At 40.4% G+C, this 27,783-nt stretch overlaps 1 protein-coding gene and 10 non-coding genes across 12 annotated transcripts; 5 read left to right on the top strand and 6 right to left on the bottom strand.

Moving 5' to 3' along the window:
- Positions 1-248: 248 nt before the first annotated feature.
- Positions 249-25,090, top strand: zgc:85932 (uncharacterized protein LOC405875 homolog). 2 transcript variants are annotated; one of them, XM_047594128.1, is made up of 20 exons: positions 249-546; positions 5,052-5,121; positions 6,505-6,623; positions 7,488-7,621; positions 8,033-8,201; positions 8,296-8,367; positions 8,448-8,539; positions 9,480-9,554; positions 9,717-9,877; positions 11,988-12,145; positions 13,817-14,025; positions 14,220-14,259; positions 14,987-15,061; positions 15,154-15,214; positions 15,297-15,361; positions 19,359-19,427; positions 19,549-19,627; positions 20,044-20,160; positions 22,841-22,899; positions 24,495-25,090. In XM_047594128.1, the coding sequence occupies exons 1-20, from the start codon at positions 298-300 to the stop codon at positions 24,519-24,521; spliced, it is 2,100 nt and encodes a 699-aa protein (XP_047450084.1). In that variant the 5' UTR covers positions 249-297; the 3' UTR covers positions 24,522-25,090. The 2 variants fall into 2 exon arrangements, with proteins under 2 accessions (XP_047450084.1, XP_047450083.1); XM_047594127.1 differs by having other exon boundaries at positions 14,984-15,061.
- Positions 10,304-10,376, top strand: trnak-uuu. Its single transcript has one exon. It is a non-coding gene; the product is annotated as a tRNA-Lys (tRNA).
- trnak-uuu lies at positions 11,163-11,235 on the top strand. The gene has a single exon. It is a non-coding gene; the product is annotated as a tRNA-Lys (tRNA).
- trnak-uuu lies at positions 11,718-11,790 on the top strand. The gene has a single exon. It is a non-coding gene; the product is annotated as a tRNA-Lys (tRNA).
- On the top strand, positions 12,496-12,568 carry trnak-uuu. Its single transcript has one exon. It is a non-coding gene; the product is annotated as a tRNA-Lys (tRNA).
- On the bottom strand, positions 14,401-14,473 carry trnak-uuu. Its single transcript has one exon. It is a non-coding gene; the product is annotated as a tRNA-Lys (tRNA).
- trnak-uuu lies at positions 14,805-14,877 on the bottom strand. Its single transcript has one exon. It is a non-coding gene; the product is annotated as a tRNA-Lys (tRNA).
- trnak-uuu lies at positions 16,342-16,414 on the bottom strand. Its single transcript has one exon. It is a non-coding gene; the product is annotated as a tRNA-Lys (tRNA).
- trnak-uuu lies at positions 17,203-17,275 on the bottom strand. The gene has a single exon. It is a non-coding gene; the product is annotated as a tRNA-Lys (tRNA).
- trnak-uuu lies at positions 18,432-18,504 on the bottom strand. The gene has a single exon. It is a non-coding gene; the product is annotated as a tRNA-Lys (tRNA).
- trnak-uuu lies at positions 18,948-19,020 on the bottom strand. The gene has a single exon. It is a non-coding gene; the product is annotated as a tRNA-Lys (tRNA).
- Positions 25,091-27,783: the final 2,693 nt, after the last annotated feature.

Below are 27,783 nucleotides of genomic sequence, written 5' to 3'. Positions count from 1 at the left end.
GTGAAACACTTCCTGTATTTGTGACGTTGTTAAATTTTCATAGTTTCAAAGTTCAGTACTTACTTTAATATTTGAGTAATAAAAACACGGAGGTTTTATGAGTGTGTTAGTTAAATTAAGATGACGTAATTGCACTATCCAGTGTTAATAAATGTCTAAACTCCAGACGGCCACACCCCACTCAGGTGAGCGTCTACCTGCGTAGCCTTCCAAGGGGGCGTGGCCTCAGACTATATGTTTCCTCCAGGAGTTGAAGTCAAACATTTGTTCGGCGGCTCGGCAGGCGTTTTATGAGCCATGATAAGGTCGCAGAGTGCGAGCTCCGAGAGCTCCGTGCCTCCGCTGGAGGATGACGCGGACTCGGTGTGTTCGGATGAGCTGCTCGGGTCCCAGTCCCGCCGCTGGCTCGCGGACCTCCTGTCCGGGGACATGCCGCAGGAGAGCGGGGACCTGGGCACGGTGGGCCGGGACGGGCTGTTCGTGGACTACCACTTCCCCCTGGGGGAGCTGGAGATGCTGTCCGGGATCAAGTGGAAACGACCAAAGGTAAAGATGGAAATCAGCCTGACGCACATTCTGTAAATAAATGCTGCGTGCTTCTTGTTTACATGATTCATATCTGGTGCAGGATGTTCATGCATTAGCAGCATCTGAGTGTTGTATGTGGTCCATGTTTAGCAGCTAAATAAACTCTGCTGGACTTAATTACAGTTTTCATAGAGTAACACTTTGCATTGACATGGCTGCAGATTACAGCTGATTATGACCTATGATTAAATGATTAGTCCCAGAATTATAGTCTTAAAGTCTGAGGCAGGTCCTCCCTCCTGCTGCTGGAGACCAAACACACAAACTCATAATATCCTTAATACATGTGCAATAATAACACATCCTTTACTCATACCAAACATTAAAGTTATACTCGTTTAATTTTTTGTACGTCCTTAAACTGTCTCCTGCTGCAAACTGTGAGATAAGTAAATACTGCATCTTATCTTAGGAGGAGGAAGAGGAGCATAAAATAAATAAAGTTGTTGTGCTCTTACTGAGCGGTACGGCTCACATCTATCATGTCAGACAGAGTAGGTGTGTGGGTGAGCTCCTTTCAAACCCTGGCTTCATTTATGACGGCGTGTAATAAATCATGGAGGGGAGGGCCACGTGTTATCGGACCTGTAGCTACTGCGAATACTAAATATACTGATGTAAACACATATTAACAGGAGCATAGTTCTTCTGAACTGAAAGTAACTCAGTGGCACAAAATAGTCATGATGAAAGTAGAAAGAGATGAATTGTTTAATCTTATATGATATTCATGACGTGCAATACAACGCTAGTATTAACTGCAGCTGGAAATAATAGTTTAAGTTACTATGATAAACACTCATACAGACATTTACAGACTATAAGGAGCGTGTTACTGAGACTTTATTACCAGAAGAAAACCGTCAGGACGTATTAACTCTCACTGACTTCTTCTCTCGTGTCTTCATTCATCACACGTAACGCGTAGAGTCACCTCTCGTATCCAGATGTTAACCATCGGCTCTGTGCTCTGTTCTGGGTCGACTTCTTTTCTGCAGAGCAACAACAGCAGCTGGGTGTGTTTCAAAGGAATAATGACGACACACTGAACTCAAACCTGCACGACAATGGGAGGAAACACAAAGAGAGAGGGGGAGGGAGGGGAGGGAGGCATTACCATAGAGCTCAGGTCAGTGTGTTTAACATCCAGTCTCTTCTCTATGACACCAGGACAAAACCTGTGTTGACTAAACATCCCACGGCTCCAGTGAAGTCTCCTCTGCTCCATCTGTTCTAGTTGTTTGTAGTGAACTTTCATAACAGCAGTAACACATTTCTACTACACAACTTTTCTTTGTGCTAAGTATTAAAAACTAAACTTTGCAACCTTCACAAAGGTGAGCTGCTAATTCTCTTGTCATATTTAGTAATAATTAAATAATAACAATAATAAAAGAAAGGAATTAATGAATTTCTTGTTAATGGAGACAAACAGTCGACGTTTAAACCAAAACACGAGACCTTATCGTGTCCGTCCTGTGGCTCAACACAACTAAGGAGGCGTCACATTCTTTCTTTAAACGCTGAAGGCTGTTTATTATCTGTGCTCCATCTTCTTCATGTTGAGACAACAGCTGTTAGTTTTAAAATGTGTGTGACCGCTGGGTCTGAGCAAACATGCTCCTCAGTTCATATTAATATGTGAACGTAGAACTGAGTCTTATTTAATGAGTGTAACACAAAATTTATGTGAAGAACTTCCTGGTTGATTCCCGTTAAGTGAGACTTTAAGTGTTTCTTCGGTTGTTTGCACCTGGGAGACTCACGGGCTGGTAAATGTTTGAGTAGTTTGGTTTGCACATGCACCAACATGTTAAACATTTGCGATCGATGCGAGAAGAGAAAAGGAGGAGGAAGTCTGGAGGAGTTTGGTTAAAGGAAATCGGATTTTGAATTGTGACCTCGATTGTTTGTTAAAATCCAAACTATTACCTCTAGAAATACAGTCAACCAGAAGTAAAGTGAAACAAACTGGAGGAAACATAGATATCGTGTATGTGGAGTTACCAGAGAAAAGCAAAGTTAGGGTTAGGTCGGGTTGTTGGGAGTTTTCCACCTGACTAATCAAATCATGGTCAATAAGATGGAGCCTGAAAACAACCAGCAACCTATGAAGACACCCACCTGCCCGTCAAAGCAGACACACCTGTGATTTAACCTGCGGCTGACTGCTGATTAACACATCTAATTGTAATTAAATGAATGACTGATCTTTTTATCTGCTGTAAACGTGCCTTAGAGGAATATTTGTTTAAGTGTTTAATCCTTCTATCAACATGGGAGTGGAATTGTGTGTTTTTATTGCTGCAAGAGCCCAAAACGATGACAAATAGTGTCCAGAATATTCCTCAAGGTATCTAGTGATAAATAAGTTCACGCTGAGCTTAAATTAACCCTTTAAAAAAGTATTTGAATCAGTTGTCATGAATAGTGAAAATCATTTTTTGTACCAGGCTGTAAACATATTTAATAATGTTATAAAGTTGGACTTTTTAACATGGGGGTCTGTGGGGATTTGCTCCCTTTTGAAGCCTCTAGTGGCCACTCGCTGAACTGCAGCTTTTTGCGCTTCCACATTTAAAGAGACTCAGACTCAGAGTTAGTTTATACCCTTGAGATGTCACGAAGGTCTTCCAGACAAAAGCACCGGTGTCCAGCCACACTTGTAATTTTATCAACAGCCAAACCATTGTGCGTTATTTATTTAAAATTCAAAAACAGCTTTAACGCATCACCAACAATACGTTCGGTCCAGAAAGGTTAAAATAATCTTTGTGGCTTAGCTGCAGTATACTGTAGGTCATAAGCTCCACCCCCTCCATGTTAGTGGGCGGGGCTTGGGCCGAAATGAAACACTTTAAACACGTCAAACGATTTTTGTCATTTCACATAGTTAATATAATCTTGATGCCCGTGGGACTGTGAGAGTTGTAAAAAAATAATAATAATAAAATAAAAAATAAGTTCAGTGTATAATCCAACGGTGCCTTGCAACGTTTTATTATATAGAGATCAGACTCTGGCTCCAGAGTCAATGAGAGGAAGTAGGGACGCGTTGTCCATGTTTATATACAGTCTATAGCCCTAGAAGTTTGTGTAACATCTATAAATATGTCTGTTATTGGACATTTTAACATCTATGGGAACTCATTTATTCTCAGCCAGCCTCTAGTGGAGAGCTGTGGAACTGCAGTGTTTGCCTTTTTTAAAAAAAATTTCAGTCCAGGAGTTTGGAGCTCCAGTTGAGTTCACTCCGAGAGGCAAACAAGACAACACAAGTCCAAGAAAGACATTTCACGCCTCCTCGTCTCTCTGTAATGAGAGTTCACTTAATTACCCACTTAAAGTTCATGATTCATCACGTTCTACGTTGTTTTCTGACACCTTGATCCATACCCATAGTCACATCGGTCCTGTTTTACTGGTACTGTCAACTCATTCATGCTTTCAAAACCATACTGTGAACACACACTTATCCCCTTTGTCTGCATCGATAACAAATCATTATGGGATGTTTTCCTGCAGCGAACTGTGTTAGATCAAGATCAGACTTGTTGCTGCAAGACCACATAGCTGAAACCAGCACAGCCCCTTCATGGGGCTCTAATGTACAGAACCAGACAAAGGTTTGGACACAGCTTCATTCATTCATTTTTTAATTATTTTGTATATTTCAGATTCATACAGGAGACTTTAAAAGTAGGAAGAAACACACGTGGATTTATGCAGCAAACAAGGAAAGTGTTAAATATTGTAGGTTCTTGCGTGGGCGGTTTGCAAACTCTTCTCTCGTTCACGTTCGTGAGGTTGAAGGAGTTCGCAGAGGTGTTGAACACATGTTTACTTTTTACTCTGAGGTCCAACTCATCCCAAACCACGTCAGCTGGGTTCAGGTCTGGTGATGGTGGAGGTCAGGTCATGTGATGCAGCACTTCCAGGTCGTTATCATGTTGGAAAAACAAATCAGAGTCGCTGCAGAATCCATGCACTCACCTTACCCTCAAAAATATCTCTTCTTCTTCTTCTCCTTCTTCTTGTTCTCCCTCAGGAGTTTCTTCTTCTTTGCAGCTATTGGTTCCTGATTCACTCAGTCTCCCGTGAACAGATGATGTTGAGATGTGTCTGAACTTGAACACTTTATGGTTCCTCTAATAAGTGTGTGATAACTCTGGGAAGCAGGCAGTTTTATTGTCATGCAGGTGCAGACAGTTCATGTCCGGCCATGCTTTTATTTCTGCACAGTGCTCTAGCAGTCGTATTGCAGAGTAATTATCAGCTGAAATCCTGTCCAGGTGTTTACCCCACGAGTCTGACAGAAATAATAAAGTTAAATGAAGATGTGACTGGTACAGTGTGTACAGTCTGTCTTTAATCATTATCTCTTCTCCCTTTGGCTCCGTGCTGAACAGTTACAGTCGACGTGTTACATCGTGTTACATGTGTTTGTGTCTGGTTTCCTGCAGGAACTCTGTGCATCACCTCAGTTCATCGTGGACGGAGCGACTCGACTGGACGTCTGCCAGGGGAGACTCAGTAAGTTCATCCATTCATCCATTCATTCATTCATTCATTCATTTATTCATCTATTCATCTATTCATTCGTTCATTCATCCTACCTTCCTACCTTCCCTCATTCATTCATTTTATCTCCTTTCTTCCGTCCGTACTTCATTCATTCATTCATCTGTTCATTTATTCATTCATTCCCTCATCCATCCATCCATCCATCCATCCATCCATCCATCCATCCATCCATCCATCCATCCATCCATTCATTCATCCATTAATTCATTCATCCATTCATTCATCCATCCATCCATCCATCCATCCATCCATCCATCCATCCATCCATCCATCATTCATTCATTCTACTTCCTTTCTTCCATCTGTCCCTCATTCATTCATCTATTCATTCATTCATTCATCCATCCATCCATCCGTCCATTCATTCATTCATTCATTCATTCATCCATCCATCCATCCATCCATCCATCCATCCATCCATTCATTCATTCATTCATTCATTCATCCATCCATCCTTCCTTCCTTCCTTCCTTTATCCATTCATTCTCCCTTCCTTCCTTCCTTCCTTCCTTCCTTCCTTCCTTCCTTCCTTCCCTCATTCATTCTACCTCCTTTATTCCATCCGTCCCTCATTCATTCATCCATTCATTCATTCTTCCTTCCTAAGCTCCTTCCTTCCTTCCTTCCTTCCTTCCTTCCTTCCTTCCTTTATTCATCCATTCATCCATTCATCCATCCATCCTTCCTTCCTTCCTTCCTTCCTTCCTTCCTTCCTTTCTTCCTTCATTAATTTATTCATTCATTCATTCATTCTACCTTCTTTCTTTCCCTCCTCCATCCCTTCCTTCCTTCCTTCCTTCCTTCCTTCCTTCCTTCATTCATTCATTCTTCCTTCCTTCCTTCCTTCCTTCCTTCCTTCCATTCTTCACCATCTTAAAATGACATTAAACTCTTAAAGATTGTGTTGTGTTTTTTGCAGGTTTGTTTTTTAATGCATATAGATGTAAACTGGACATTTATTCAGTTTTATTCTGCTTAATGCAGATAAATGTGTGATCTAGAGCCGTGATGTATCAACAAAGGAGGGAAATGTTATTAACTGATGTTTAATCTGATTAAACGATGAGAGAATCCCGCGTATAGAACAGCAGCTGCACTAACGTCAGAGAACAGACTGGAGACAGAGAAATAAAAACAGGTTGGACGTGTCCGTCCTCCAGACAGGTCCTGGCGTTTGACTGTCAGGAGGTGAAGTGGCTGTAAAGCTGATGAAAACCACATTCATTATGGCTGCACGCGCTAACTACACAGCGCTCAGCTTAATGTTTGATCCAGGGTTTATGAAGGAATCCTCACTGATCACCTGAGCTTCCTGTTAATCCTTCTTTCCAGATGACTGCTGGCTGCTCTCTGCCATAGCGTCTCTTTGTGTGAATCGATCTCTGCTCGAGAAAGTGGTGCCTCTGGACCAGAGTTTCCAGGAAAAGTACAACGGGAGCTTCACCTTCAAGGTGCATAGACCTTCACGTAAACTGACTTTATTCATCCACAAGGGAAACTGCTTGTTCTCAGGAGCTCAGTTAGATAGTTAAAAAACAGTAAATAAAATGAAATAAGGAACGAAATAATTAAATTAAATTTAGAATCTATTAAAGTAAAATAAAATGTGTGGAATTATCACTATTTTTTTTTTTTTTACTATGAAAGAGAGTAATATATTTTGCAGTACCAGCAAAAATGTAATGCACAGGTTGTATTATATTTAACTGTGCATGAGACAAATAAAAATAAAATGAAATAATAATAATAATAACAATTAAATTAAAAGTAATTTTTTTGTAAAATAAAATAAAACAAATAAAATAAAATTTGTTGAATTTTTACCATTCTATTTTTTTTGCTATAAAAGAAATGAAAAAATATGTTTCATATTTTTACAGTCAACAGTAGCATCATTAAAATTGTATTGCACAGGTTATACTACGTTTAACTGTGCATGTAAAATTAAATAAATAAAATTAAAATTAAATAATATTTAACAAAATTAAATTAAATTAAATTAAATTAAATTAAATTAAAATGTGGAATTATTACTGTTTTTTTTTAGTACCAGCTGCAGGTACAAAAATAAATTTCACATCTGGAATAGAATAGAATAGAATAGAACATTGTCATAATAGTAATATAATGTGTATAACTAAATCCTGAAAATATTAACATTATACACAGGAACGTTTCCAACAATAATGTGCATTAACATGAATAATGTGGAGTTATCTGAAAGGTGACTGAGTAGGATATGAATGATATGAATGATATGAATGATATGAATGACGTTCATCTCCCCCCCTCCGTCCCTCCCTCCCCCGCTGTAGTTCTGGCAGTACGGTCAGTGGGAGGAGGTGAGAATAGACGACCTGCTGCCGACTCAGGACAACAAGCTCATCTACCTGAGCTCCCCAGAAAAACACGAGTTCTGGAGCTCCCTGCTGGAGAAGGCCTACGCCAAGTGAGTCCCCGTCACTGCAGCGCCTGCACGTTAACGTTAATTAACTGTTGCATCAATTAAGATCTCTGTGATAAATATTATCAAACAGCTATGCAATATCATAAGTGCTATTTGTCAGCTCTAAGTAAAGTGACAAGAATATGACACTATTATTAACAGATATAAGTTACTATGAGTAATTAAAAGATGCAATGACCTAAGTCCTGAGTCTGGCATCTTTACCCCATATGCACAATGTTAATATCATAGGTGTTATTTGTCAGCTTTAGGTAAATTAGTGCAAATGAGGTGTTGTGGATATAAGACTATTATAAACAAATATGGGGCACAATGAAATGAGAGCCTGGACAGTAAAGACAAAAGGAATGCATTTCAAAATCAGACATGATTGTCATGTCTTGTTGGTGTCAGGCTGAAAGGAGGCTACAGGGCTCTGGATATGGGCTTCCCTCACGAGGCCATGGTGGACATGACGGGCGGCGTGACTGAGGTTCTAACAATCGCACAACTGAGAGACCTGCCCCACCTCCTCACACACCTCCTGGCCAAAGGAGCGCTCATCAACTGTGCCAACTCCAGCGTAAGGAGGTTTCTACCTGCTCGGACCTGCTGCTGGGAAAATTATCTGCTTGTCATGATTTTTTTGTTTTTTTTGTGTGTTTTTTTTTCTTCAGGGTCCCCTGGAGGAAAGGAATGAACTGGGCATAATGTTCAGACATGCTTACTCTCTGACTGCAGTAGAGAAGGTAACAACTCGACCCAACTCGACAAACATCTTAATGTCGTTTTGAGTTCGCATTTAATTTCTGGTGTCTTGTCTCCTCAGGTGAAGACGACTCACGGCTTCGTAGATCTGGTGCGGGTCCTTAATCCCTGGGGCAACACAGAGTGGCAGGGACCCTGGAGTGACATGAAAGGGTCGGCGCTCACTGACATGAGCACAGACATATGTTCATCTGACTTTACTCATGTTCTTTGTTAACGTTATTAACGGGGAAACCTCTAAAATAACCTGTTTGTCTTTAGTTCTTTCTCCTTTTTGTTTTAACTTTGTCACATTTGAAGCCAAATGTGACAAATAAAAACACAAAACATTACAACAAGACACAAAATCAAGAAACCGCCACCACACATGTACACATAAAAGACGCACACGTCCACACTCACACCAATACACACACTAAGAATTGTCAGTAAGTCATTGCGCGATCGATACAGAAAGCAGATATTTACGCTCTAAATTTGGTTCTAAAATCAAAAATATCGATTCTTTTGATACTTTGTGGTGATTTATATCATTAACAGGGTGGAAACTATTGATTTTTGTCAACACAACTAAGCTGGTGAAACACAAACAGTCTTAAAAATAATAAAATAAAGCAAAAAAGCACTAAAATAATAATAATAATAATAATAATAATAATAATAATAATAATAATTTATGATGAGGCGGACAGTGTCAGAATTTAGGTGCAAGTTTTTATTTTTAGTCGTTCTTAATAATTAAACTTTTTACTTTTTTAGTGTTTCAAACCTATTTTCACATATTTAATTTTTTCTGTTGTTGTAATAGTTCAGCCTTTACCTCAATATACGTCCAAGTTTACAAAAAAATTAAAAATTACTCTGACGTCTTTTTCTGACGTCTATTTTTTACGAAGTTATGATTTGAAATACACTACTTTATTTAGGTTTACCAGAAACATTTGGATGATATTGCCGACACCAGCCTGAGTTTTACTCAGTATCGGATCAGAAATAAAATCTGTGGCATCGATCGATCGATCAGTAGCTTTGCAGAATGTTCTGTTTATCCCCTGAAAACATTTAGGGAGCCGGTCTGTGTCTGTGTTTTCAGTCCTGAGTGGACGGCGGTGAGCCGGGAGGAGCAGAAGAGAGTGGGCAGGGTCTGCAGGGAGGACGGAGAGTTCTGGTGAGTTTACACTCTCCCACAGTGACCCGCCCTCTGCAAACACAACACAACACAACAGGAACCACAAGGTCAACAACAAAACCCTCAGCTGCTGCGTCGCTGTTCACTCAACGACTGACATTAACCAAACGTCGTCACAACTTCTCCGTCTCTCTCCGTCAGGATGTCGGTGTCAGACTTCCGGATGAACTTTGAGGTGATGGAGGTGTGTCACCTGACGGACGCTCTCAGCGAACCAGGATCCAGCGTGAGGCCGTGGTCCTGCGTCATGCATCACGGGAACTGGGTACCGTCCATCACAGCAGGAGGATCTCACAGAAGCGGTGAGATGAGTTTTACACTTTTCATCTGTGAATAGAACACGTTTTTATTTCCAAACCTTAAAGGTGACTTACATGTTGTGTTCATGTTGTAAAACTACTCCTCCGCTGAGTTGTTTGTCTCTAATCAGATTGAGTCCAGTCATAAGTGGATGAGGGAACTGTGTGTCTGTGCAGGTGTGGTCTGATAAATGCTCTCATTAAAGGTTAATGCACCGAGTCATGAAATAAACTGCTACCAACACAAAACACAAACACGATTCAAGATCCAGAAAGTAGTAATATAGATGCGCAAATGTACATTTGGTTTTCATGATGTTTACACTAACAGATGCTTTTTTAAGTCGTCCCAGATGAGATACTAAACGTCCCTCAATCAATGGTTTTTAAATGTTTTTTTTTTTTATACCCTGTATCGAAGTTTCCAGAGCCTGGGTAGCTCAGTCGGTAGAGCATCAGACTTTTAATCTGAGGGTCTAGGGTTCAAGTCCCTATTCAGGCGATACAAGTTTTACATTTGACTCAACGACAAGAATACTTCACTGTATGGATACGAGCTACTTTACAGCGACTTTAGAGTCAAGCTTCACTTTGAGGTTACTGTTTAAATTGAGTTTTTTTCTGACTAGACCCTATCAGAATTTACATCTTTATATCAGGTTTACGTCGATTTAATGGGCTTCTTTTGGTATTTGGAGTTTGTTTGGATCTTTTAGATTTTGTGTGTGGACAGCTCCTTGAAAACTGTAACCATGAAGGTGTTGCAACATGTTACAGATGCTGTTTTGGCGACTGTGGAGCTTCCAACACGTTTCTCCTGTATTCAGCTCAGTCCTTTGTGTTCATCCTTCAACAAAACGCATTATATGGCCTCCATTTTTATGTGATCAGAGGTGGGCTACGAAAATGTTTAAAAACGGGCCCTGAGTTGGAAAAAGTTGGGACTTTATCTGACTACCTCCTCAGCTCCACATTTACATCTCACTTTGAAAGATTTAATAGCTTCAGACTTTTAATCTGAGGGTCTGAATTTGAGTAATTTCATATGTGACTGACTTTCGAGCTGTAGTTTAGTTCAGGTGACTCACTGGCCCTGGGAGATCTGATTGCAAGTGTTCATTGGTGGCTTTAAAATGTACCTTTATATGGGGAAACCACCATGTTAAGCTGTTACGTTACAGTCAGTACTTAGAGGTAAAGTTACTCACATCAGAATACTTGCTCATTTAGCCTCTTGAAAGGCTGAAAACTGATTTTTTTTTTTCATCCATAATCTGCAGCTTTCAGAGCCTGGGTAGCTCAGTCGGTAGAGCATCAGACTTTTAATCTGAGGGTCTAGGGTTCAAGTCCCTATTCAGGCGACAGAAGTTTTACATGTGAACTACTAGTAAGGGCTGGGAGCTAATTTACATGAATGTTGTGGGTTCACAGGAACAGAATGTAAATGTCCCACTTGAAACCAAATGTTCAACATTTATCCACTTCAGTGATGGAGTCATTTCCACATGAATGCATGAAGCTTTAGAGTCAAGTTTGAGGCCCTGGAAACATGAGACTATATAGAAAACGTTGGTCCAGTTTGGTCCAGCCTCTTGAGACCTGAGCTTTTGTTTGGTTTGCATTTTTAATTTATCCTTTTCTCTTTATTTGGGATCAGCAGGCCCTAAGAATTATAAAAACAAAGAATTGAGGTAAAGTTACTAACATCAGACTACTTGCTCATTTAGCCTCTTGAAAGGCTGAAAACTGAAAATCATCCATAAACTGCAGCCCTCAGTAGATCCAGGAATCATATTCTCTCGTGCTGAGGATTTTTTTTCTCCCATGAAGTAGAGCATCCAGAGCCTGGGTAGCTCAGTCGGTAGAGCATCAGACTTTTAATCTGAGGGTCTAGGGTTCAAGTCCCTATTCAGGCGATACAAGTTTTATAGTGGAACTAATAGGGAGAATAACTCATTCTCTGAATGGGAACTGCTTTACGTGAATGCAATTGAAATACCTGGATGTATCAGATGTACCTATATGTTTGCTGAGTCTGAGATGTTGTGATCAGCCTATGTAAAGCTGAGAATGTTAAATTCTAAGGAATAGACATGTTTGTGTTTGCATCCAGGTTCGTTCTGGCAGAACCCCCAGTTCTACTTCGTTCTGTCGGAGGTGGACAGCGTCACATTGAGCTCTCAGAAGACCTGCTCCTTCGTCTTGGCTCTGATGCAGAAACACCAGAGACGTCGAGGCATTAATCTGGCCATAGGTCTACACGTCTACGCGGTACAAACACACAGTCTCTCTAATCAGTGACTTAAACGGGAGCAAGTGCTTTTTAACGAGGGCGGATGATGACTTGGTAACGTTTACACATTCAGTTCAGAGGCTGACATGTTTGAAGTGTGTGTATATTTGCTGTTTGAGTAGACGTCAGGAGGTTTACAGTAGTACTGTACAACGACCACTAAAGAATTAAACTGAAACTGGGCTTTTTTTTAATCTCTCACTGCCTCAGTCTGCAGGTTTCAGACACAGAGAAAGTGAAACTCCAGATTAGTCATAGAAAACCTCCAACTTTGATGTGGTGACTCACTGGAAAAAAAAAAATTAGTGACAAAATATATGCTGTCAGAGCCTGGATAGCTCAGTCGGTAGAGCATCAGACTTTTAATCTGAGGGTCCAGGGTTCAAGTCCCTGTTCAGGCGAGATAGCTTTTAAGACGTCTCATAGAAACCTTACACCAGGGTTGTATGAATTTCCAAAGAGCATAGATGCTTCAGTACAAACAGTGGATAGAACATGACACTGAGACACCGAGATAATCAGCAATAATTTGCCCAAATTACACTTATTTCTCTTAAGAAATTAATTTCAATTATTAAATGTATGCTTCAGTAAACATCAGGTGATGCTTTAACCAAACCATGATTCAGTTCATGCTCATGTAAATCTCTCTGTTATATTTCATGTTCACATGTGATTTTGGTTTGAAAATTCTGCAATTACAACAAAAACACAGTAGCCACGTAGGACGCAACATGTACACGCCACCCAGAAAGGCCTGAGTTGGACTCAAACCCAGACCTTCTCACTGTGAGGCATCAGTGCTAACCACCACACCACTGTGCCAATGATACCCCGTCCTATCATGTCACTAATACAACCAAACGGCAGTGTTCAAGATCTCACTGAATCAAATATATACACAGCAATCAATATACAAAGTCGTCACATACAGCATACCACAACTAAACAGACATTTCAGGTTGTGTCCCCCCACACACGTATCACCAGTTACACAAATTCCATTATAACAAATTATTTGACTATTATTCAAATTATTCAGACAATATATAAACTACATGATCAATTCCATTAAGGTTAAAAATAAATTAGACCCACCAAGAGCTTTTTTTACAAGCTCCCTGTTAATCAAGTTTTCCTCTTAAACCGCTACTCCTGGTTGAATGACCTGGTTTTGTCTTTTCTCTTTTGAGAAATGACTAAATCCTTTGGTTGATGTATTCCCAAACCTTTTATCTCCAACTCCTGCTCAGGTGGTAAATGCAAAATGCAAAGATACCACTGCTTACATGTAAGGATATGTATAATTTCCTATTTCTGCAGATATCACCATGGTTGGTGGAGGAAATCAGGACCTGTCGTTTTTTTTTTAAGGACTCTACTCTTTACATTGTAGCTACCAGGGGAACCTATCTGATTTATGTTCCAATATAGAAGCAGAGAAGCAGCTTTAAGACCAGAGACATTAATCACAGGGAAGTTAGGATAATCTTATTTATTCGGCAGCATATGATCAGTGAAGGAACAGAGTCTCTGTCCAGCTCCTCATATAAGTGCTGCATTGGTTTTTACTCTAATTAAACAACTTCCTGAAAGCTACACATTTGTCCAGTACTAAAGTTTGATCTTTGCCTCATTTGTCTCTCCAGGCTCATCCTGTGAGTACCTACCTGTCGCCTGAAGACCTGAGGAGGACGCGTCCAGTCCTCTGCACCTACCAGTACTACTTGCGTCGGGAGGTCGTTCTTCGTGGCTCTCTTCCCGTCGGCCGCTACATCATCATCCCCTCCACGGCGGAGCCCAACCAGCAGGGGGCGTTCCTCCTCCGAGTCCTGACAGAGCAGGGCAACAGCACCACGTGAGTCATGGTAGTTTTTAAATGTTTCATTTGTTAAATTAAAGGTGACGACGTATCCTCATAATTAAACCCACACTGCTGCAGGTCTGGAGAGGTTGACTGTTAATGAACGTTAGGATTGAAGATGCAGACTTTAAAGTTTGATGCATTATAAATACGATGATTCTAATGTGTTTGAACATTTTTTTTTCCAGTCCTGCTCAGAAACCACCTATGTCACCTTCAATAACAGAGGTAAGAAGAATTAAATTAGTTAAATAGTTAAGCTTTGATGCACGATTTTGATCAGATGAATCAGCGGAACATCAGGTCACATCTCCCAAACCACCTCAGGGTTAGGATGTTAGACCTGGTTTATTAATAATAATAGTGGTTCGCCTGAACAGGGACTTGAACCCTGGACCCTCAGATTAAAAGTCTGATGCTCTACCGACTGAGCTATCCAGGCTCTGAAGATCAGATTTATGAAATATTAAAAAAAAAAAAAAAGAAAAAAAGATAGATAAACAACAACATCTTTTGTATCTCTTCACTACTCAAACCGTAGCTAACTTACAAGTCAAATCTTCATGCTGCAGCAGCAACATTCGATGCAGAGTTCAAAACTCAAAGTGCTCGCATTCAGATTGGAGCAAAGTAGGAGTAATGAGCATTTTCCTGTACGGTCTCATATTTCCAGGGCCTCAAAGTGAAGCTTGACTCTAAAGCTGTTCCTGTAAATTAGCTCGTATCCATAGAGTGAAGTGTTCTTGTCATTGATTCAAATGTAAAACTTGTATCACCTGAATAGGGACTTGAACCCTAGACCCTCAGATTAAAAGTCTGATGCTCTACCGACTGAGCTACCCAGGCTCTGGATGCTCTATTTCATGGGAGAAAAAAAAATCCTACAAACATGACGCCCAGTATCTGGATAAAATATAAAAGATTTAAGATTTAAGACTTGTTTTTCTTCCAGCAGCCTTCGTTTCCTCACCAGACTGCTCTTCCCTCGCCTAAATCCACCAGACATCTGTTCAAGAAGCACTGCAACAAGGTGACATTTACCTTCTCACGGCTGATTTCCATCCACATGCGTCGCCTCTGTGTGTGTTTCACTGACTCTCGGTTCTGGTTGTGTGTCCTCAGAAGGGATATTGTAAACCAGTGCACCTCCACAACCTTCTGACCGAGGTCATCCAGGGAGGAGGTCAGTAATAATAATAATAAAAAAACATGTAAGTTGAGTGTCTGTTAACATGTTGACCGTTGATCCTCCCCTTTGTGTCCAGTTCTTGCCGGCAGTGAGAAGAACTTGGCTCTGGAGCACTGCAAGAGTCTGGTGGTGTTGATGGATGTATCCTTGGACCTGATGAGAGGCGTGAGCATATAAGATAAGATATATCAGCAGAATCAGAGTTTCACCTCCTTCAGTTTCATCTTCTTCAGGCAGAGCCATTAATGCCACTGTTACAGTTGTGATCAAACTTAACCAGTATTAGTGTAATGAGCATGTGCACAGTAATTTGTTAGCATTCTCACAGATAGATGTATTGTATTATATCTTTTTATTAAGGAAACAACAAAGAAAAATCTGACTTTTTTTTAGTTGTGAACTTGCAGGTTTTCTTAATTAAGTCTAAGTTTCTTTGAGTTCCTCGTCCTCTGTAGCTGAAGCTTGCAGACATTTAAATTAGAGACCGTACCTACCCATATTAGAGGATCCCTCACTTTCTTCCGTAGTTGCAGAGTAGGAGAAACAGAGAAGATGAATCTACATCCATAGGCAGAAAATAATGAAAAGTGCAGAATTGATGCTCTAACCTCAGCTGATCATGTAACAAAAATGGACAAAGTTCAGTTTTAGCTAATTAGCAAATGTTCAGACGTGAAAATGAACAGTTTTAGATTTTGTCACATATTGGTGACTTTACTACAATATTAAGTGAAATAATCCCAGTGTCCACACATGAGGACATCATTTTTTTTTTTTTTCCCCAAAAACGACCTGTTCAAAGACGATTCTTTGTTTTTATCATTCTTAGGGCCTGCTAATCCCAAATAAAGAGAAATTGATAAATTAAAAATGCAAACCAAACAAAAGCTCAGGTCTCAAGAGGCTGGACCAACGTTTTCTACATAGTCTCATGTTTCCAGGGCCTCAAACTTGACTCTAAAGCTTCATGCATTCATGTGGAAATGACTCCATCACTAAAGTGGATAAATGTTGAACATTTGGTTTCAAGTGGGACATTTACATTCTGTTCCTGTGAACCCACAACATTCATGTAAATTAGCTCCCAGCCCTTACTATTAGTTCACATGTAAAACTTGTATCGCCTGAATAGGGACTTGAACCCTAGACCCTCAGATTAAAAGTCTGATGCTCTACCGACTGAGCTACCCAGGCTCTGAAAGCTGCAGATTATGGATGAAAAAAAAAAAATCAGTTTTCAGCCTTTCAAGAGGCTAAATGAGCAAGTATTCTGATGTGAGTAACTTTACCTCTAAGTACTGACTGTAACGTAACAGCTTAACATGGTGGTTTCCCCATATAAAGGTGCATTTTAAAGCCACCAATGAACACTTGCAATCAAATCTCCCAGGGCCAGTGAGTCACCTGAACTAAACTACAGCTCGAAAGTCAGTCACATATGAAATTACTCAAATTCAGACCCTCAGATTAAAAGTCTGAAGCTATTAAATCTTTCAAAGTGAGATGTAAAGGTGGAGCTGAGGAGGTAGTCAGATAAAGTCCCAACTTTTTCCAACTCAGGGCCCAGTTTTAAACATTTTCGTAGCCCCCCTCTGATCACATAAAAATGGAGGCCATATAATGCGTTTTGTTGAAGGATAAACACAAAGGACTGAGCTGAATACAGGAGAAACGTGTTGGAAGCTCCACAGTCGCCAAACCAGCATCTGTAACATGTTGCAACACCTTCATGGTTACAGTTTTCAAGGAGCTGTCCACACACAAAATCTACAAGATCCAAACGAACTCCAAATACCAAAAGAAGCCCATTAAATGGGCATAAACCTGATATAAAGATGTAAATTCTGCTCGGGGTCCAGTCAGATGAAAACTCAATTTAAACAGTAACATCGAAGTGGCACTTGACTCTAAAGTCGCTGTAAATTAGCTCGTATCCATACAGTGAAGTATTCTTGTCATTGATTCAAATGTAAAACTTGTATCGCCTGAATAGGGACTTGAACCCTAGACCCTCAGATTAAAAGTCTGATGCTCTACCGACTGAGCTACCCAGGCTCTGGACGCTCTACTTCATGGGAGAAAAAAAATCCTCAGCACAAGAGAATATGATTCCTGGATCTACTTATTGTTTTTTTACAACAGTAATACTGAACTTCTTTGATAAAACATCTAAATTGTAATTTTGGTTCACAGCAAGGCCACAAGGAGGCCATATAATGCGTTTTGTTGAAGGATGAACACAAAGGACTGAGCTGAATACAGGAGAAACGTGTTGGAAGCTCCACAGTCGCCAAAACAGCATCTGTAACATGTTGCAACACCTTCATGGTCACAGTTTTCATGGAGCTGTCCACACACAAAATCTAAAAGATCCAAACTAACTCCAAATACCAAAAGAAGCCCATTAAATCGGCATAAACCTGATACAAAGATTTAATTCTGCTCAGGTTGAGTCAGATGAAACCTGATTTTAAACATCAAGGAAATAAAATTAAAACATTGCACTCTTACTAGTGGCCTTTTCCCTTTTTTTTAAAAAAAAAAAAATGCAGTGGATCATATTAAGATGTCATGGTGTTGGTGTTTGACATAAAACGGAACCAAAACCCAAACATCAAATGATTTGGTGGCCCACTTGCAATACCCTCGCGACCCCACCAGGGGGCCGCAGCCCTCAGGTTGGGAATCACTGGTCTTCACTGGTCTTTAACAGGCGGTGAGCGACTCACGTTGTTGCACATTTGAAATTTAAAAAAAAAAAGTGAATATTTGAACCTGTGTATTATTTGAATATAAAATGATCATAACAATGTATATTTATAAATAGTCTGAGTTTAATATAGAACACATATAGTAGGTAGAGGGGTCCCTAATTAATGTTCGTAACATGTCTGAATAAGTGTGAGTTACCTGCTATGTGCTACTTATAAAGTCACATACGCTGTGTAACCTCCTGAGCACAGTTTTAACTGTCAGATTAAAAGTCTGACGCTCTGCCTGCTGAGATCTCCAGGCTCTGAAAGAGCTCATTCATAGGGAAAAATAGAAATTACAAGAATAACAGTTGCAGGTTTTCTCCTCCTCTGTAGCAGAAGGTTCTTCAGCAATTGCTGTCTCAGTTTATTATGTTGCTCTAAACCCTCTAAATGAACTCTGATCCCATCCTTTAGGTGATTTATCCTCTTAATTAGTTCACATGTAAAACTTGTATCACCTGAATAGGGCCTTGAACCCTAGACCCTCAGATTAAAAGTCTGATGCTCTACCAACTGAGCTACCCAGGCTTCAAATGCTGAGCTCACTGGAATAAAAAAAAAAAAACAAAACATAAATTGCAAATACACAACATGTGGTTTTCCTCATAGGTCACTCTACTCTTCAGGCTGCAGCAGCAACGTTAGTTGCAGAGTTTAATAACCAAACTGAAGCCAGTGGTGGTCTGACAACGACATTTAACATCAGGTTCCTCTGTGGTACGAGGTTAACACTCCTAGTTTTCATTTCAGGGTACTAACATTCAAACTGGACCAACGTTTTCTACATAGTCTCATGTTTCCAGGGCCTCAAACTTGACTCTAAAGCTTCATGCATTCATGTGTAAATGACTCCATCACTGAAGTGGATAAATGTTGAACATTTGGTTTCAAGTGGGATATTTACATTGTGTTCCTGTGAACCCACAACGTTCATGTAAATTAGCACCCAGTTCATATGTAAAACTTGTAATCGCCTGAATAGGGACTTGAACCCTAGACCCTCAGATTAAAAGTCTGATGCTCTACCAACTGAGCTACCCAGGCTCTGACAGCTGCATTTATGGATGAAAAAAAGATAATTTCAGTTTTTGGAACCTCATATAGACTCTTAATATCTCAACTGGGATAGAAACAGCTGTTAGCCTCAACATCTGGATTCAGCTCTCTGGATCTTGAATTAAGTTTGATCCCTCTAACACAACACAACATCTGCACACATGTTCAGTGTACTATTATGTTTGGCACTAAGAGGAAATTGTTCACACACCGGTTGAAGTATCTTTGCGACTCCTTCCAGATTCAGAGTAGATTTATTTATATTCCAGTTCCAGAGCTTGTGTCTGTTGTTTGTTTGATTTCTTTGACCTCAGTAAACTGTGCAGAGTCAGGGTGTGGCTCAGCTCAACTGGGCTGACTTCCAGAATCTGTGGGACAAGATCAGGAGGTGGACGGTGAGTTTGTGGACATTTTATATCAGTTAGAGGAAAGAGAGGAAAATTATTCTTATTATTTCTAAGTCCCTCCAGTGAAGCAGCTGTTAGAAATGATCATTTGCTTTAAACTTCTCCTCAGGATATCTTCCTGGTGTTTGACAAGAACAAAACTCACCGTCTGGAGTATCAGGAGGTCGGTCCCGCCTTGAAGGCTGCAGGTAGGACACACGGACACTGTCCTGCGTTTGGTTTAGTGACCGACAGGGGGAGCCAAAACACAGCTGTGCAGCCACAGTTACAGAAACTAGTCCAGTCAGTTCTCTGAAATCTCATGAGCCGTTATTGACTGTTGATATAGCTTAAAACTAAACACAAGTTTGCATTTAAAGCATCTTAACACTGCAGCACCTATTTTAAACCTCAGATTAAAAGTCTGATGCTCTTTTTTTTTATTTTGTTAGGAACAATCCAGGTTCTGGTTTAAATGTGTTGTTGCAGAAAAGCTCTAACTTTTAGAAGTTAACTACATGTGAAATGCTTATGTGACAGTATTTTGAGGCTAGTTAGTATATTTTTGGTTGTAAATCTTCCTGCACCGGATCAGTGAAGTGATTTATTTTATTCTCTGCTGCAGGAATCACGGTGGATGAGCTGGTGATGCAGCTGGTGGGACTGAGATACACCGAGCCCGACCTGACCATCAGTTACCCCGGCTTCCTGTACCTGCTGATGAAACTGGAGAGCATGATCCGTAAGGGAGCACATCCAGATTATTTATCAATACAAGGAGCAGAGAGAGGGAACCAGAGGGAGAGGGATGAGTGAGGCGTGGGAAAAAGATGGAGGCAGATAGGGAGAGGAAGCAGAGACATACTTTCATGTGAAAGGAAAAGGAAATACTGATGCTGTTGTTGATGTCGAGAGAGTAACCGAGAGAAATGTTCCTGTCTTTATAATTTGCCGTAGTCGTATCTCTGTCATCATCCGTCGTCAGACCAGACCTCGGTTACACGACATGTTTCTAATAACCTGTTGATTTAAGTCGATAAGGTTCATTTGTAACCAAACTATTTTCCACCTTGAAAATAAACAAACACCAACTAAACAAATATTAAGCTCTGCAACAAAAAACACGACGGACATGTTAGAGCAGGACAGTCAGCTCTATGAACACATGAATCAAAGAGACAGGACACAAAAAAAAAGACAACTCACTCAGTACGTTTACATGCACATGAAAAAAAAATGAATTACTGCCTTAATCCGACTTTAACTGGACAACTTAAGTGTATGTAAACATGTTACTCTGACTAAACTCTGAGTTCTTTTTATTCGATTAAGACACCCAGATAATGGGATTAGAAATTGATTTTCTCTGACATGTATACAGTCCTGCTCACCATTATTGGCACCCATGAAGTTTAATGTGGAATATCTTCTGAAAAAAACTTGTGTTTGATACAAAAGAGCAAATTATAAACAACAATTTAAGACAATAAACAAAGGGAGGAAAAAATAGAAAAACTTGAAGCTTGCTGTGTCACTGGTATTGGCACCCTTGGCTGTAAATCAGTTTGCAAACACATTGTGACTCACCTGTGGTAAATCACAAATGAGAATCACCTGTGATAAATTGGCTGTGCCCGTGTGACATGAATTAGCCAATGAATGACGACTTCCGTGTTTTAAAAAGCCATCTGTCCCTTTGTCACAATGGTGAAGACAAAGGAGCTGTCTGAGGACATCGGAAGTGCAAACACAAGACGTCCAAAAGTTATAAGGCCGTCTCCAAAGACCTTGGTGTCCCTGTTTAAACAGTGCGTAATATTATTAAGAAGTTTGCCGAGCATGGGACTGTCAAGAACCTCCCTGGACGTGGGGGGAAGAGAAAAATTGATAAGAGAAGTCTTTGAAAGTTGGTGCGAATGGTGGAAAAAACACCACGTCAAACGTCCACAGACCTGAAGGCCAACGTGGAACAGTCTGGGGTCATGGTTTCAACAAGCACCATACGTCGCACACTAAACCGAACAGGGCTTCATGGGCGAAGGCCAAAAGAAGACACCATTACTGAGGAAACGACATAAAAAGGGCCAACTAATCTTTGCCAAAGAGTACCTGGACAAACCACAATCCTTCTGGGAAAATGTTCTGTGGACAGGTGAAACAAAAATAGAGCTTTTTGTCAATGCACACCAACAGTTTGTTTACAGACAGCGCAATGAAGCCTATAAGGAAAAGAACACCCTACCAACAGTTAAGCATGGTGGAGGATCCATAATGCTGTGGGGCTGCTCTGCTGCATCTGGAACTGGAGGCCTTGAATGCATCACAGGACTCATGAAATCTGAGAATTATCAAGAGATTTTAGAGTGAAATGTCCTACCCAGTGTAAGAAAACTTGGTTTGACTCGAAGATCATGACTCCTCCAGTAAGACAAAGACCCAAAGCACACATCCAAAAGCATGCAGGAATGGTTGGACTGTCTTAAAATGGCCAGCAATGAGTCCTGGTCTCAATACGACTGAAAATCTTTGGTATGAGCTGAAATCTGCCATCGGGGAAAAGAAACCTGCAAACGTTCAAGAGCTTGAACAATTTGCAAAGAAAGCGTGGGAGAAAATACCAGCTGAGAAGTGCAAGAAGCTCATAGATGGCTACAAGAAACGTTTGGAGGCTGTCGTCGCTGCCAAAGGGTGTGAGGGTGTAAGTTGAAAAAACGATTTTCTTTGTTAAATTACTTTGGACCTGCAATTAAAAGATCCTGATGATATAGATTTGGTACATTTCCATTTATTTCTGAAGATATTGTAGAGGTTATGCAATGAATAATGGTGAGCAGGACTGTACGTCTTAGTCAGACTTTAACTGGACAACATGTGTGCACATGCTACACAACCGCTGTGCTGGCGTATGACCCCACAACAAAAACATCCAAGAAAGCCGATCACAGAAGAAGAAGAAGGTAAACAGAGCCAGTAGAAGAACCAGCTGAGGGATAGCGCCATCTTATCCGCACCAGAAGTAGCGCACACATTGTTTGAAATGCCGATCTGACACATGAACGACTCTTGTTTATTATATGACGTAATCATAGTCATAGTCGAGGTCAACCGGAAAGACACATATCGCCACCTAGTGTGGAGGAGGAGGAGGACATGTTCCCGTCAGTGATTTGATTTTCTCTGTTGCATGTAAACGGGGACAAGGACCACAGACTGAGCAGCGTCAAATTCTTTCTCTATGATTGAACTTTAATCTTCACAGCGAGGGCTGGAACATTTAGAAAATCACAGGAAGTCATTTCTCTCCAAGGCACTTTAACAACTCAAGTTTCCCTGAAGTGTTTTGGTCCCTGAACCTCTCCTCCTCCTCCTCCTCCTCCTCCTCCTCGCTGGCTCTCAATCATTCACTGAATCTTGTCTTGCAGATAAATTTCAAGCGTACGACATGGTGGGGATGGGCACGGTGACCGTCAGCTACAGACAGGTAAGAACCCAGAGAGACGGTTTGGTGGTTTGGTTGTATTTGAACTGAGTAGTTGTATGTGCAGCTGTTAGAATGAAACCCTTCTATTGGTGTTAACGAACTCCAGCTTTTTATTTCATGAATGTAATAAAACAAAGAATAGAAATCAAACCTGCAATTGTGGCATGTGCAAACGTTTAGAGCTCCTGCTTGTAAAGTTTTCCAAAGACGGGCCAAGAATTGTCATCGTTAAATATCAGCTGATGATTCATCTGACTCGTTAAAACATTGTGACACATCTGCATTAATCAGCTGTTTGATTAACAGACTGAGGAAAGCAGAGGAAGGCCGTAAAAAAATATCGAATCAAATCAAAATGCTTCCAGATTGGAGCGTCATCGCATCTGGAGAAGCCAGAGTTGTTTAGTCCACGTTTCACATGCACACCGACCAAGCATATCATTATGACCACCTTCTTAATGTTGTGTAGGTCTCCCTTGTGGTGATCATTGACTCTATAAATGACAAACTGGTGACATCACTGGTCTGAATCTTGGAAATTAAGCCTTAAGTGGGCGGAGCCTGCAGTCGCTATGTTGGATGAGTTAAACTCCGCCCACACTCAGATATCCCAAATATGGACATGGGGGGGTCATGTCAGACGTTGAGCCCCGCCCACCCAGCTCCTACTTACCTGTTAGCTAACACCTGTCACTCAAAGCGGGAACGCCTCTATAATTATGCTGACGTTTAAGCCTTAATAAAAAAATAAATTAATGAAAACTTCACCCCCCGCACAGTTGTCATGAATAAAGAAATATCAGGCTGTAAACATGTTTAATGATGCTGTAAAGTTGGGTTTTTTAACATGGTGGTCTATGGGGATTTGCTCCATTTTGGAGCCTCAAGTGGCCACTAGATGAACTGCAGCTTTGGTGGTGCCTTTAGACGGTGCCCTGTGGTGAACCTGATTGGTTTGGGATCTAGTGAATTTGGAGGCCAGGTTAGGGAGGGGGACCTGGTCTGATCTAGGTGGGTGCTACATGTCTAAGTAACATCCACGCGAATGAATACCAGGTCCAAATGTTTCCCAGTAGAACACTGAACTGTCACAAGATTATTATTTCCTTCTCCTGTCAGCGGTCATAATGTTGTGGCGGGCCCGTGTACAGTATGTTTGAAGGAGAAAGAATCTGCGTCTGTCCACTGGTAGATAATAGAGGTGGAAATATTCTGTGGGAACCTGTGGTTCAGGAAACACTGAGCAACAAATTCCACTAAAATCAGCAAATTCTGGATGAAAATATCCTGCAGTCAGTAAAGAGGTTAAAGTCAGAACAGGCCGTCACCTGCTACAGGACTGGGTTAGACCTGCAGGGGGATCTTAGACGTCACCTGAATGCAACACGGCCTAAAGTGAAGAAGAGATCTGCAGGAAGAGAAACATTTCCACGTCCGTTATGGAAAGACTGAGACATATGGAAGCTGGGATGTTTGTTATAAAAAACTTTTGCACGTGTCACAATTATTATTCATTTCAGTTCTTAAGAAAGTTTTATATTTCTCCTTCAATGACAAAGTGTCTGAATGTGGTTCTGTTCTCTGATTGGTTGCAGTGGCTCCACATGACCATGTACAACTGACCTGAGCCAGATCCTCTCAGACACATTCACCAGCAGCTTTTTTCCCCTCTTCTTTTCTCAAATGTAGTTTTTTTTTTTTTGTTTGTTTGCTTGTTTTTAATAATCCAGCGACAGGAACACGTAGTGAACGATCCTCTTGTGCTGTGGATTTTTTCCTCTCATATGTGGTCAAACAATAACGATGGAAACTGCATCTTTTAAAAACTCGTCTCAAAGGTCAAAGCAGGAGTTTATGATTTCCCAGGGGACTGTTTCTGATCCTGAAGGACTCCTCCGGTCTGATATGAATGAACAGTTACAGCCTCTTACTGGATCATGATAATAAAAGCGCAGCATTTATTTTTATTGGAGGGTGTAAAGAGTCTGAGTAAAAGAACATTAAGTTCATATAAACTACTGACAAAGTAGATCCATGTGTCACAGCATTTATGTATCACTCCTCATTTCATTTTTCTCCATCGTGCATTTCTCCGTTAGTGTAAAGTTTGATGAAAGCACATGTAGATATTTCATTTCTGTTTGCTTCTGATAAAAAAACATGTTATGAATAAAGAAAGTAGAAAATAAAACAGAGACAGAGTCAAGTGTTTTTCCTGCTGTTCCTGCTGTCTCTGATAAATATACATATATATATATATATATAAATATACATAATGAAGTGAATGTAGATTCATTCAGAAGTTTGGAAACAAACTGAATCTTCATTCAGACCTTGAGACTGGAGCCCTGACTGATAATTTCTTTATTTTATTTCTTTATTTGCACATTGAAGACACAAAACATTAAAGCAGAATGTATCTACAAATTTTAAGTAAAATTAAACTGCAAATAAGATAAAAACAAATAAAAAGGAGAAACAAAACATATAAAGGTGCAAATAAAATTTAAGTACAAAATTTCATTACTTCTAAAACAATATTAAAGGTAACATGTAGATGTCTGTAGATGCTTTTAGAGATGCAGGTAAATTGTTCCATAATAAAGTTCCTCTGTATTTTAAGGCGTACTGAGGTTTGCTGCTTCATAGCGCCACGTCTTTGTCGGATGGCGTCACAAATCAGTGGGTTCGGCGCACGAGATTCATCCATCATATGTGTTTTCTCTCATAATGCATCTTTGCTTTTTTCTTTTCAAGGATTTTATTTGTAATTCGCAGCTGTACAGAAGCATGAGATGGAAGGAAATGATGTACTCAGAGCACTCAGATTATTTTCCATTAAGTTTCTATAGATACAGAATAAAAACAGCAACATAGCAGCATGAATTTGTGCAAGTTTATGGTTTATGGTTGATGTTTATAGTTGAGAAGAAGCTGACTCCAACAGTCCTTAACCACCCTATGCAGAGCTTTCTTCTCTGCAGTGACAATCCAGGAGCACGAGACTCCACCACCCTCCTCCTCCACCCGTGGACCATCCTGACCAGACTGGAAGTTCTGCTCTTGAAGAGGATCTCTGTTAGTTTTTTCCTCATTTTGTCTTCTCCATCCACCAGAGAAGCGCGAGTCAAACATAAAACAGACCCGGGCGTAGGTGCAGACTCTGATCGTCCATGAAATTTTAATTAAACAGCAGATAAAATAGTTTTAATTCTTTCTGTGGGGCCTGGTAAGTAATGACCTCTGGTCTGGATCTGTAGGAATAAATCACCCATTTCACTCTGGTCCCACATTTATTGACTAACCCAGATGTACGGTCATAAATGAGTGCGACTGTCTCCCTCAGCTGTTTCTCCTCTAAGTAACGTTTTAATCTTCTCTAAATTCCTCATGGTGGGTCCTTTGGACCCGGCCGCCGAGTCTTTCTGCGGATCACTCATCTCCAGGCCTGTTATGTAAATGTGTCTCTGTTCTCAGCGCTGACCCCAACCGCAGGGGATATTTTGAGAAATGACCCCGTGTTCTCTGCTGATGGTCTGGTATGTGTAAATATCCGTCCTCCAGCATCATCCTTTAAAGTGAGAACAGCCTCCACATGTGTGTGTGTGTTCGGCTTCATGCTGAGATGCTGCAGTTTGGAGCCGACCGTAACGTATACGACGTAGATCCTGTCTGCCACCTTTTAGCTGATTTATATGAAAAGAAAAGAAGTTCTAAAATAACTGAGGTTGGTTTTAAGCTGAAATAAGACTTTACTGATCTCTGAGGGGAAACGTGGGTGTTACAGCAGCAGCAGGAGGGTACAAATACAAGATAGATAAGAAACAGAGCAAGATAATAAAAACAAATATTTACAGACTTTATCAGTCTGCTCATTCATTCATTCATTCATTCATTCATTTGTCCAGCGTCTGTAACTGTTGCACCTCTGGGGTCGATCTCAGCAGTAACAGGGCGACAGGTTAAATAAGAAGACTGGGAATATTATGAATATTTTTTGATTGATTTGTTTATTTTAGTGTCACACACATTATTGTGCCCAGTCTATAGACTTACGCTACACAGTTTAAACAATCTAAAGATGGTGAACAGAAATCTTATGCATCCATCAACTCATACAACAACAAAATGATGCAGACAAATCTTCCAGAATATACAAACCCATAACAGAAAATGTAATACTTATGTGGGATACAGTTTTTTCTGTCTCGTTTTCTTAATAAATCTGGATAAAACATACGTCTTAAAGAAACAACTCAACATATTTTACTCAGACATCCAAAATAAATCAGGATTCTTCCCCTGAACTTTTGCAAACCTCAGTTCATTGTGTAACGGACATTGAAACAAAAACTGAAGTTCATCTTCAACAACATCAAAACTACACAAAACACATATTTAGCACCGTACCAGGTCTTAACTGTGCACACGAGGACCTCTGACCTCTGACCTCTGACCTCTGACCTCTCCCTAAGTTCAGTATCATATATGATTCTCTATAATAATCTACTTTAATTTGAGCCCAGCTTTTAAGTTTGTAGATGTGAAGTAATTTTTGTTTAACTGTATCAAAATCAGAAGAAGAAAATACTGCAGAGGCATCTCTCGACCAGGAGAAATTTTGAACTCGGCCCCATTTCGGTCAGACTTTAATCTGGCAACCGAACAAGAGCAGAACCCTTTCTCACCTTTGCTTTACAAGACAGGATTCTCACCCTGTGTCCCCATCTGCAACACACTTCGCAGTGAGTTTATCAACTCCAGGGCTCAGCTTTGTGTAGCATTACTTTCAGGGGAATCCCTAAAACCCTATATTTCAGCAGCATATGATAAAACTGACCCAAAGAGCTTAGAAAATGTTAAAAAGCCAAGGTCAGGACACCT

The sequence above is a fragment of the Mugil cephalus genome, chromosome 9 (genome assembly GCF_022458985.1).
Source record: "Mugil cephalus isolate CIBA_MC_2020 chromosome 9, CIBA_Mcephalus_1.1, whole genome shotgun sequence".
NCBI classification, from domain to species: Eukaryota; Metazoa; Chordata; class Actinopteri; order Mugiliformes; family Mugilidae; genus Mugil; species Mugil cephalus.
The sequence above is the reverse complement of the archived record's forward strand: the minus strand, read 5'-3'. Positions and strand labels throughout refer to the sequence as shown.

Coding starts and splice junctions, on each gene's coding strand:
- zgc:85932 (XM_047594127.1), top strand. CDS start 298: ATGATAAGGTCGCAGAGTGCGAGCTCCGAGAGCTCCGTGCCTCCGCTG. Junction 7,622..8,032: donor CTGGAGAAGGCCTACGCCAA/GTGAGTCCCCGT, acceptor TGTTGGTGTCAG/GCTGAAAGGAGGCTACAGGG. Junction 15,062..15,153: donor TCAAGAAGCACTGCAACAAG/GTGACATTTACC, acceptor GTGTGTCCTCAG/AAGGGATATTGTAAACCAGT.